Source organism: Larus michahellis, chromosome Z (assembly GCF_964199755.1).
Source record: "Larus michahellis chromosome Z, bLarMic1.1, whole genome shotgun sequence".
NCBI classification, from domain to species: Eukaryota; Metazoa; Chordata; class Aves; order Charadriiformes; family Laridae; genus Larus; species Larus michahellis.
In genome coordinates, this window is record NC_133930.1 from 12,336,804 (window position 1) to 12,349,145 (window position 12,342).

At 46.8% G+C, this 12,342-nt stretch overlaps 1 protein-coding gene across 1 annotated transcript in view; it reads right to left on the bottom strand.

Moving 5' to 3' along the window:
- The window catches only part of CCBE1 (collagen and calcium binding EGF domains 1), a 101,737-nt gene extending 97,556 nt beyond the window's left edge, over positions 1-4,181 (bottom strand). The window contains exons 1-2 of the mRNA XM_074570420.1: positions 3,985-4,181; positions 3,768-3,848 (exon numbers count right to left, since the gene is read on the bottom strand). Of these exons, the coding sequence (XP_074426521.1) occupies positions 3,768-3,848; positions 3,985-4,085 (182 nt within the window). The 5' untranslated portion in view covers positions 4,086-4,181. The remainder of the gene's footprint in view (positions 1-3,767; positions 3,849-3,984) is intronic.
- Between the last annotated feature and the right edge of the window lie 8,161 nt (positions 4,182-12,342).

Below are 12,342 nucleotides of genomic sequence, written 5' to 3' on the forward strand. Positions count from 1 at the left end.
AGTTTTGCTGTTTTTTGAAAAGGGAGCAACCCAATCAATGCGTTGTACCAGATTAGATGCTGAGCCTCCTGAACTTGGAAGGGACATAACCACTACCATCCCCTTACAGGAAAACAGCTACAGGACCAGGATTAGGCAAGGGGATGCCTATTCCAGACGCTGCTTTTCCTTCCGGACCACAGAAACAATGTACGGTAGCACTGTTTAAAATGAAAATGAATGACGCACTGCAACGAAAAGGGCTGTGGCTAAGATGTGCAAACTGGATTGTCACATCCAAGGGATAATGCGTGGAAGCACTGAAGAAAACTGCAGCAACATTCATGTAATTCAACATGCCAACAAATTGTTTAAAAGTCTATCCAAAAGTGAAACAGGTTAACATCACTCAAATAGCTGGAGCAGGCAGAAACACGTGACTGGGGCCTCATGTTCTCATGCTGCCCAAATTTCATCAAATTCGATGAATTTTGCATACAGCAGCAATTCAAAATCTTACTGGACTACCACATTATCACCAAATCTGCAGAATTTATTCTCTGTACCTACATGATGGGGCCATTACTTCCGGGTACCTTGTGCAGTTACATGCAAGAGTTTACATGAGATTTGCACTGAAAAGATATTGTACAAGCTCCCACTGCTTTTTGCATCTGTTCCTCTGTACTCTTATGAAAATAAATACAGAGAACATCTAAAAAAATACAAACCGAACTAAGCCAAGGGCCAGACTGCACACATTCAAAAAGGAAAAATACGTCTAATTATGTACAAGGTTGCTATGACCACAGGGAAAAATGCCAATATATTCTCAGTGCTTGGCCCCACTTTTGGCTTGGCCCTCCATTTGGCTCATCTTTATTCATGAGTAAATCTGGTCAAAAAAAATTTTTCAAGAAATATTTTTTTGTGATGAAAAGATGCTATTTTTATTGAAGGGCTCTGCAAACATGCTGATTTTCATGAAAAATTCCAGCAGGAGGAATAAAAGGATGAAATTGCTTTCAGTCAAGAATTTATGCTTTGGAAAACTAATTTTCCTCAGGAATTTTGACATCTGACTTCAAATTTATTTCTTTTTTTATTTAACTAATTGCACAGCATATCATTAGCAGTGGTGCACATTGCCTCATGCCTGACGTGTTATGACCTGAGATAAATTTTGTGTCAGTTTGTTTAATTTCTACATAAGAGGTACTTTGACCTAGAAAAGAAATTGTGTATGCTAATAATAAATAGCAGCTGACATTAACTATCCTTTTAAACTACATCTAACACTGTATATAAATTACTGTATTATTCATAACTATTGTCATTATGAAATACTGTGAAAAAAAACTGTCTAGGAAGATAAAAAAAATGAAATTTTGTAACAATAAATATTAGAAGACCAAAGTCAAGTTTCTCCGAAACCTGGAGTGAAAGCTCCCCTAAAGCCACTGCTGAGTTTCTGTCCAGCTGAAGATTTTTAAATGTTCGCTGTCACTCTAGGTGTGAAAACTGAATCCTAAAGCACTTGGATGTCCTACGAAACAAAACCCACCTTGAGGCATCACAGGCTTAGTCAACGCTAGCAAGTTTCCTGTCGTCTCAAAATATTAATTAAACTTAAATTGAAACATGTTCTGATGAGGTCATTTCCGTGTGCCTGCTGGAAGCCCACCTTGCTAGCAGGAGCAATGGGGCTGCTCTCTTCCCCTAAGGTTCACCATGACGGGTGGGTGATGCTGCTGGTCCGTGTCAGAGCGTGGCACAGCTCCGAGGGGCAGGACCAGGGGCACACCGCAGCACAAGTGTGTCCTCTGCTGAGCCACACGCCTCCATTTCGGAGATGCTGCCCTGCTCTTGTGCATATGGACATCACGGAAGAGAGCTCGCAGGGTGGGGGATGGAGTCCTCCTCACCCAACCCTAAAGGCTAGACCTTGAAAACACATGATTACACGGAAATTGATTTTTTTTCTTTTTTAAAGCAAGGCAGCCCTAGCAGTCATAGATAATAGAAAAGGTTTGAAAACATGAACCCAAACAACCTAGAGTGCAATGCAGTGATTTGGAAATGCTCATTCACAGTCTGTGCTGGTTTGGGATGGTGAATACTGCTTGGGATTGTGCAGGGGGAGAGCTGTGGAGGGAGGGAGGGCTCGGCAGAACCAGAGCCCAAAGGTCAGAAGTACCTTAGCCAGGATCAAGAAAGTACAAGTGAGACTTGTCAGCAGGACAGAGTCCTGCTTTCTTTGCACGGTGGCCCACAGCAGCCGGTGGAGCCCGTGAAGCCCTCATCCACTTCACACCAAGCAGACCCACTTTGCTCACATGGATTTGGGAGTAATGAGCAGGACTGTCATGTGCACAGCTGCTTTATGCAGCTCCTACTCTGGGTTTTTCCTTCAGTAACACCCCCCAAGTCAGCACAACCTTGCTCACCCCAGTGCTCTGCTCCCAAAGTGGAGAAACGCCGAAGGTTCAACCATGTACTCTCCTTCCCTGCGAAACCCACACGCTGCCGCTCTCCAAAAGGTGCTGCGCACTGCTGTGTGATACAGAGCTGCCTATAAGCGGGGTCTGCCTCACCCTCACAGGGAGAGGAGAGAGAAGATAAGGGAAGGAGGGAAGGGTGGTCTCCACTCTTCGCAGCACCCTTCCCGTCAGCTGTAAGAATGCTAATGCTGCTGAGACCTGGGGAGCGGCGTGACACCTTCCCAGGTGGCTGTGGCTGCCGGAGGGCACAAACCAGCCCCGAGTGCATGAGTGAGGCACAACACTGCTGCACCGTGCGCCTGCAGCTCTCTGGTGTTTATGCCAAACAGAAAACACTCTAGGAAGAAATGGACACTCTCTGTAACGCTTTTTGCCAGTATGAATGTGCCTTATCTTATTTGAGTTATACATAGGTGGCTCCGTGCCACACGCAGGCATACACACACAAGCAGAGCACAGCTGCCTCCACAAAGTAGCCTCTCACAAGAAGCAGCTTTCACAGATGAAACATCTCATCTGTGGGGATGGGACTAATCAGTAAAGGGATACGTGTGAGCTCGTACTTTGCATATATTTCTCCAAAAGCACATCTATTGTCAACTGTTCTGGACATTTGTCATCATTAAAACAGCTTTAAAGTTCTTGTGAAAAGCAGACGATGTTTCTCAAATGCACAGCTGAAAATCGAAAACTCCAGGTTGGATTCATCTTACTTAACTTGAGAGGCCTCTGCTGAAGTCTCCCCCAGAGCTGGTTGCTGAAGAAGTTACTCATTCTAAGGGCATGATTCATCTACCTAAATGTAAACGTGTTTTGGGTGGCATGACTCCAGTTATCATCTCACTGATCATCCCGCAACTGATGCAGCTATAGCTCCGATGCCCTTCTAGGCATCCTAAGTCAGAGGAAGCCTCTCGCACTGCATCAATGACCTGTGGACAGGATACGGCAACCAAAACCACACGCACCCTCTCCAGCGATGCCTTTGCAGCGGGGTTACTAAAACCTTTCGCGTGGGCAACAGCGGGACTTGCCACGGGAGATGCCGAACGGGAGAGGGACGTGACCGACTTATCCCGTTCCCGGGGGGCAGAAACGCCGGGGTGGGTTCGCGGGGAGCAGCGGGGAGGCAAAAGATGCCACAGCTGCTTGTCCCCGCGCCTGACACCAACACGCCTGTGTCCCCCGCTCTCCTCCCCCTCACCCCCCCGCCCAGCCGGGGCAGCGAGCCCCGAGCGCGTCCCCCGCCGCTCCGTGTCCACCCCCCACCGCGGCCGCGGCGCTCACCTGAAGCAGGTGGTGAGCTCGCCCGTGGGCTTCAGGCAGGGGTACCGGGTGGTGGCGATTTTGTTCTCGGAGCAAACCTCCCTGCAAGGCCGGGAGTGGGATTATTAACGGGGGTGGGGAAGAGAGAGAGAGAAAATAAAAGCGGGTAGTGGATGTGGGGCAGGGGGAAACGCAGAGGAAGAGGAGCACGGGGGTCCGCGGGCGGGGGGACACTCACCTGTCGCCGTCCTGCGGCTCCTCCCGGTAGGTCCAGGCGTGCCCCAGCGCCAGCAGCAGCAGCAGGCGGAACGGGGCCAGGCTGCCGGACGGCCGCCCCATCGGGCCGCCTCTCCCCTGCGCTCCGCGCCGGCTCTGCCCGCCCCGGCCGGCGGCGGGGCTGCGCCGACCCGCCGCTCCTCCCGCCCCGGCGGAGGGGCCGCCCCCCGCCGCCGCCGCCGCCGCCGCCGCTGCCGCCAGATGTGCCCGCGGGGAGGGGCCCCCGCGCCCAGCCCAGATGTGCCGGCAGATGCGGCCCCCGCGGCGGGGCGGGGCGGGGCGAGGCGGGCCGGCGGGCAGATGTGGCGGGGTCGCGGCAGATGTGCGGCGGGGGTGAGGGGACAGCGGTGTACCCCTCCTGGTGCCCTCCCAGCCCCCCGCCGTGGCTGCACGGGACAGGTCCGGGGGTGCCCGCCCCAGGCTGAGCGGGAAGAAAGTGATGGAAAGGACCGAAGCCGCGGGGGTGACCGGCGGCTCTCGGTGCACCATCACTGATGCTTTCCAGATCCGGCTTTATCTTGTATCTCTTTCCCAAAGCAACAGGGCAGTTCAAAGCATCTCTGCTGCGACGGTTGTTTATCCTTGTGTACGGCTGCCACTTCCCCGCCATTCATAAAAAAGGAGATTAACGACAACAGACTTCGATAAAGTAGCGCATCAGGTCTGGCCCGCCGTACCGTATCCTGTTTTCACAGTTTAACTGCCTGGGACCAGGGGAGCAAACCCGCAAAACGACTATGCCTTTGCAAAATGTTTGGCCAACGCGTTGGCTTTGATCACCACAGAACTTCCTACCAGTATGAGAGGCTCCAGGGAAATGAGGGTGTGCAAATCAGCCTTACTGGCACTTTCACCTGTAGTATAAATAACCTCATTTTACAGCCAGAAAAATCAGGGACATGTGAGCAACAGTCCGTACATAAATATTATTACAGAAAAGTCAGGGATGTGCAAGTAACAAGCTGTAACTCCTCTACTAAACCGGCACAGAAGAAATAAAGATGTGTAAGAGACTCAAGCAACACTCCCTTCTACTTTTTGCTCTGCCACAGATAACTTCTGAATAAGTCACTTCACCGCTCTGTGTCTCAGTTTCCCCTGTCTGTAACAGGAAGACCCTAATAGTAAAATAAATAAATAAATAAACAATGCAGAGCCCCATATAAGAATCAGCTATGATTAAGCTGTTAAGCCCTTTGGTATGTTGTCCGGCACCCAGAAGAAGGCTTGTGACAGATGGACTCTTCCTTGGGAAACTCTGGGGCTTGTCAGAAGTTTTCCCTCTGTTGCGCAGCATCGGCTGTCACCACGTTCTGCTGTTCGTGCTGTGAGCCGCCGACTTCAAGGTATTTCTCTGCTGTAGGTGCCGCTGCACGTTCATTTTCTCTATTCCCGTGCTCAGTTAAGCAAGGGAGTTCTGCATGGCAGATTTTTTTTTTGTGTTTTTGCTTTTGCTGTTGAGAGGATTTTTGAGATGTTTATTCTTTGTAATTACTGCTTTGCCTTTATACAAATAATGAGTAAGCAAAGACAGGACTTGCTGTATTGAAGCCAGTGAAAACTCTGAGTGTTTCTCGCAGGGCTAAGCCCTCGTCTCTCTCACACAGCCGCTCCGGACTCGGAGACAACAGGAATAAAAGCAGGACCTGGGTGCTTGGACGCAGGCGCTCCGGAGACACCTGTCTCCACATCGTGTTCCTCACCCTCCCGCCCCAAGTGGAAAGTATCCAGTGACAAGGTCTGAAATGAAGAGAGGTTTGCACTGCTGTAACCCCTGTGATGTCTGTCGATAGATAACAAAGGATTTAATTTACCGCATTCCAGAGGTGGTCACAGTCCCTCAAAAATCTCAATTTTTAAAAGAAATTTAATCATACCCAAGCACAGAGACGGAATCCTTTGGATGATTTCCAAGCCAGACCCAAGTGTCATGACATCAGAAGTACTCTGATTTTCAAAGGATCCCTATAGAGCATGAGTGGGCTCCCCAAAAATGTTTTTTTTTCCCAGAACTTTTGCCATTCACTGCAAATCTGATTCACTACCTGAATTGCTTAACTCAGCTCTCTGCCTTTTCTTTAATGCCTGCCACCCACATAGCACTGTATCAGCACACTGTACTATCTTTTTAATTAAAAATACTACAGCAGCTTCCGTATGTTTTCATTTAACTCATGAAAACAGCCTTGTTAATTTAGACAAGGTAACCTGCAGGTGAAGAAAATCCTGTACTCAACTCTTTGCCAAAGCAGGCCCCAAAGTTTTAGATATGAAAGAAATTAAGCATGATCGATAGTAGATAGGACAGAGAGGTTCAACAGCACCATGCAACAACATCCATAATTTGCAGTTGGTGACCCTATTACCACCGAATACATTAAAGTTGAGGGTTTCATCATTTTGCTTCATCAGCTCCATCTCAGCTGTAATGACCGTGCGGCCAGGGCCACCCTGAGAAGACGGCTTGCTTCCTGGAAAGTGTTGAAGGGTGGCGGTGGTTAAGGAAACACTGAAATGTTCCTGTTGCCTCAGGGAAGGAATGATCTGGGACTGTTTTCACGTATAGTAAATAAGCAGAATGTGCTTTCTCGTGCAAGGGATGCTTTTCCTTGTGCAGGGTCATGTTAGTTTTGACTTGCCCAACTCAAGCACGTATGAAGTTGATTAAGCTGCACACTAAATTTTGGAGTGCTCTCAAAGAAAAGAATGAGGAATTCAATGTAGTAAAGTGCTTATCAGAAGTTTTATTTATACTGTTTATGTAGGAAGATGCATTGTTTCCTGCAGTTCATTCATAATGATGTGGATTAATAATCCAAATTCAAATTCCTTTTCTGGATTTTGCTAGCAACTGGAACAGCTCAGAAACAAACTTGGATCACCACCCCCAAAGAGGGTCTTTCTGAAGCCCATTTCCATAGTGGAAAGGCACAACTTCTGCACGCTGCAGAGCAGGAGGAGAAGGGCGTGCAGAAAAAAAATTAGAAATACACTGAGGTCATTTACATCCATGAAAAGTTCTCAAGATCTTGAGTGGTTATTTTATTATCCTACTACTCATAGACCTCCATCAGAGCTGTTGTATTAGGCTCAGTACAAATGCACAGAGAGGTCTGAAAGTTTAATAGTGGTCCTGAATATAGAAGATTATTTTTCCCTACTTCCTACCCCCACCTTTAAAAATACTATGAACATCATGTTGTGGGGGTGGGTTGAGGCTTTTTTTGTTTCTTTAAGATGTTTCACTGGAACTTTCAGAGGTATGCACTGTGATTTTTCTTAATCCATTTACAACCGACGTTTTCATCAGTGCATTTTCCATCTGCTTCAATTAAACAGCAAGTAACCAGTTATTGTAAATAGTCTTAATCCCACTACAGCATTGTGTTTGCATCAAGTTCCTTGGTGGCAACTCCACCAGATCTCCAGCTGTTGGCATCGACATGTTCGGGGAGATCAGAGCAGGACTGAAGGTGTAAACAAAGAGAAAACAGAAGTTTTTGAGAACATCTTGGGCCTAGGATACCTTTCATATTTGAAAGGGCTTGTGCTGGTCATTTGTGAACTTTGTTCTCTTCCAGGTGAATGCCCAGACTGAACCTGTCCAGGTACAAAAAATATACTCTGAATAATTCTATCTAGTTATCTAGAGAGAAGTGGAGTTTCTTCCTAACTCTTCTGTGATTAACGGAGTTGCCTGGTCTTTAAAAGGCTGTGTGAAGCAAGGAATAAATAGGCAGAGCAAAGGCAAAGAGTGAAAGCCGAGGCTGTCAGAGGTGATCCATGGGTCCACAGAAAACAGATCTGGGACAGTAAGGAGGTGAGAGAAAGGGCAGAAACAAAAAATGGGAAGACGCAGAGGAAAACCAGGGAAGAGAAAGGGGCTGAAGAAACGTCAGGGAACCTTGCGGGGGGGGCTGAGGTCTGCCCAGGTCTAAACAGGTATTACAACCTGAAAGAGGATGGTAGAGCAGCCAGGAGGGCATGTGTCTGAGCAGGAGAGTAGGAATGGATGCTGAGAAGACAGTGGTATGGTCACAGCAGCACACGGGTATGTTTGGGTGGCAAAGGGCGAGGAGAAGAAGGGATAAAAAAATGGGGGAAGGCGGTTATGCCTCTTGCCTCTGTTTTGGTCATCCTGTTATTGTGCCTTGAAAAGATGAGAAACTGCGAAAGTGAAAATATTTTATTTATTTTTCCTAGAAGGTGCAAGGTGTTATCTTACTTCTGGAGCCCAACATATGAAATACGCCACAAAACATTCATTAAATAAAAATACTGAGGCAGGGGGAAGATACTTCTCATCACAAACACTCTTATGGCACTTAATCCGTCTAGGAGACAAACAGTCTCTGCTTTCTGTCAGAGGGCTTTTTAGTAAAGCATGTTAATGCAGGACCAAGGTAGTTGAAATGGGATGCAATTGTTTTTAAAATATCCATGGAAAAAGGCACCTTGGAAAACATGCAATGGTGACCATGAGGCATTGCCTCCAGAGAGCATCACAGCTACAGAAAGGAATTGCCCCAGACTGCTTCCTCCATTTCACAGATAATTACAGGGCTCATCTCAGATTAGTAGCGAAAATAAACAACTTTGAAAAATATCAGCTAAAACAATAGCGCTGCTGACCAAGCAGAAAATAGGTAAACGATAGCTCTAATCCACCAAAAGCAAATCCTGACCGATACACGGGACACAGCATGACACTAACCAGAGCTGACTTATTTTCTCAAGGGCTAGGTTTGAATTCCATTTTGTTATACGAGATTAGAGCTGAAGAATGTGAAATCTTCCATGGCATACCAGCTATCAAACACCATCGGCTTCGGAGGTGCGTATGTGCTTCTTGTCAGTCCGGGCTCCTTTGACAAGGCCTGGGCCATCGCTCTAAGTGCATGGACAGCAAGATAAACAGATACCTTCTGCCTAGTCTTTGTAATGGTTAGAACAAAGTCCTTGTGCTTCTGAGGTTCTAAAGCAGCAGTTGCTCCTGTGATGATCATCCCATGGCGGTGCTGTGCTATAGAGGCCCTGGGTGGTGAGGAAGACTTTGGAAGGTCACTGATTGAGAAATCAGTTTTTAACCACTGACACACACAGATACCCACACAGTTCCCACATGTGCACACAAGAAACGGAATAGGTGGGAAACTAGATCCGATGGTACAAATTGAAGTAAAATTTGAGCACTCATTCTTTTTTTTTTGCAAACGTGCATCGTGGTGGCAGCATGGAGGAAGATGACTCTGGGAAGTATTCCTTTCTTTTTTTCCCAAATAAATCAGGTGGTCCTTTGATTCAAAAAAGCTGTGGAAGCCCTGTTTTAGCATGCAAGTTGGTGGCAAAGGACGTCCAACGCTAAGATTGTTGCATGTGCTTGCCACCAAAGCAGCTCGTAAATGTCCAGATGCTAACAGCCCCCCATCCCCATTTTGGATCACAATGGGGGGGGTTGTCTTTGAAAACTGCAGGCTGAAAAGTGCAGAGAATGGACATAAAGGCTTGAGCAAGAGGAGACCTTAACGAAAGATCTGAGTTAACTGAAAATTTACAACAAAGTTTACAAAAGGGTGTTTTGTTTGTTTTTAATTACATGTGGTTAATCAACAAGCCTTTATTTTGGAATAGGGGATACTGCTTATAGGACAAAGATGTCTCCGTTTCAGTCAATGGTTTGCAAATGCTAGGAAAGATGTTCCAGTGAGTAAGGCATCAAGCCACGTATGTAGAAGACATCAGCAGAGAATGGATGATGCAACTGTCCAAAAATGTGTTTTTCAACATGCTCCCACACACGCACACATGTAATTACCATGCATACAAGCAAGTAAAACAGCGGAGAAAATGCTTCCAGTTACGTCCTTGGCCTCAAACTGCTTGCATGACCTTGGGTAATTGACGTAGGCCCAGACCTTCCACAATCTAAATACCACTAAGCATGTGGGTGTTAATCTCTGAACCTCAGCATGCCGTCTACAATGTGACCTAATCTCTTCTTTCCCACCTTTGGTCAGGTTTGCTTATGTAAAGTCTAAGGTATTTATTTTGGGGGCAAAATTTGACCCTGATGACAGCACTGAAATATAAAATATACATCTTTAAAAGTGCAAAATATACTTGTTATGTATAGAAATCAATATCACTATAGAATACATAACTGTACTTTCCTACTTGTTCCTGATGGGGATTTCTTTGAGGAGTGCTGCACGCTGCAGTGCTAATTTCATTGTGTTCTTCCAGAGCTGCTGAACCAAAATTTCACCTTTATGGACCCATCCTCAGCGAGTGGCAGTAAGCTCAGCTATCTGCCGTGGTCTAGTCCCTGCTCACGGAGCCCCCTGCAGCCTGCCATCCCACCTGCAGAGTGGGCAAAATTCCTCACTGTGCCGACGGTTTGCAGCTATGGCTTGACACGACCCAAGGCAGCCCAGGTAGCTGTGGTTACGCCTGTGGAAAAGCTGCTTTTCCATGGCTCGTCTTAACCTCTCTTGAAAGTGCTGCCCGTATCCGAAGCTACGCAGGGACTCTGAGGAAGGTCTGTGACACAGCGGGGAGGAGAGCAGCCCGCATGTTGTTCATCAATCCTTGGAGCCTGCGCCAAAGCAAATGCAGCCCGGAGACTGCGCACACGTGCCCCTGCTGTGGCATCTCCCCCCAGCTGTGTTTTCTTTGGCTCGAGCCCCTGCGGAGCCGCGGGCACTCTCTGGTGACAGATGCGTTAACACGGACGTGACTGGATGGAAGCCCCAAAGTTTTCAAGCCCTCTCGGAGATCGCAAAGCCCTTGTTCGTATAATTATGGAGCCCTTGTTCATGCAGTTATGGGCCAAGCTGGGTGCAGGGGGGCTTGCGAGATGTATGGGTACGCCACAGACTTTGAAACCTGCCTCTCCTGGGGTGCTAACTGCACCTGCCCTCCTTGGAAAAGCCGGGACACACACACACATGCGTGCACATCCTCCCCAACCCTTACCTACAAATCTGCTGATGAAGAAATGTTTTAACTTACGTGTAATTTGTAAGTGGGCTAATGGAGTTTACCCAAACTTAAAAGCCCTCCGCTCACAGGCCGAGGCAGGTTATTTAAACTGAAGATCAGCCTGGTGTGACAGTGGAAGCAGCAGCTTTGCAGCGACGGTGCCGTTCCCCTTGCCATGGAAATAACAGTACGCTTCACGCTTTTCATCTCCTGCACGCTGTTTTTGCCACCTTATTAGTACTGATACATTTTTTTCCCCTCCGATTTCCTTCTAAATGAGGCAGCTTTTACCAGAGTTTCACTCTGCCCTTTGGTGCAACACATGTAACTCATCACAGAAATGGGCTCAATTCAGACCAGTCACCCATTTCATTGAAGTTAATCTGGCAAAACACAAGTGAAAAAAAGAAGAATACGACCTTCAGTCCACAGCTTGTGACAGCTCGCTCACTGCTTATTTATTCTGCACTCCTTGCAAAAACACTCCACACATTCAATCACATCTCAAAGAAAGGGGTCAAAAGGCAAGTGTTTTTAAACTGTCTCGGTTGAAGAGTCCCTTCCCATTAAAGCCATGCTGGTTGTGTCAGAGATAAAAGACTGTTTTCTATGAGGACTGACCACTCTTGACAAATCAACGATAAATTACTCAGAAATAGGCTCTGGCAGATTCATTGCAGGAAAATGAATCTCCAGGCACCCACCATGTTCAGCAGTGAACGCTATGTAATTCTGCTGATGTCTGTGTGAAAAACATAAGAAATTACTCAAAACTTTTAGTGCCTATTTCAAGAGCAACGGTTCTGCTTCTGGCCCTATGGTTGATAGCCAAAGATGAAGCAGCTTAAGTCAACGCCATGGGACATTTGTAGGGAAGAAAATCAGTGACAGGAAAAAAAAAATCTATTCTTTTGAGCTTGTGAAGCACTGACCTTTAGTGATCAATGATGGATGTGGAAGACTTCAAAGTTTGTTAAGCACAGGCAGGAAGCAAACGGAGCGTGTTGGGAAAGATAATTTTCTTGCCAGAAAAGGGGAAAATCCACATTCAGATGTCCATTTACTGAAATGTTAATTGTTAGGATAAATACAGGATTTTGCCTTGAGAAGGACCTTTCTCTCCAAAATAAGTAATTTAGATCTGGTTTGACTTCAGGCTAGAAGTGTCTTAATCCTTGTGTATCACTAAAAGACTGATTGGCCTCAGCAAGAAATTGCAGCTTTCCACCAATGAATCTGAGAGACATTCCTTTTCACATTTACCCCTTTGCAGGTCCTTTAATATTACAAGGAGTCAGGGCTTGATCTCCTGCATGCCTTGTATCTTGCTAGAAGATTT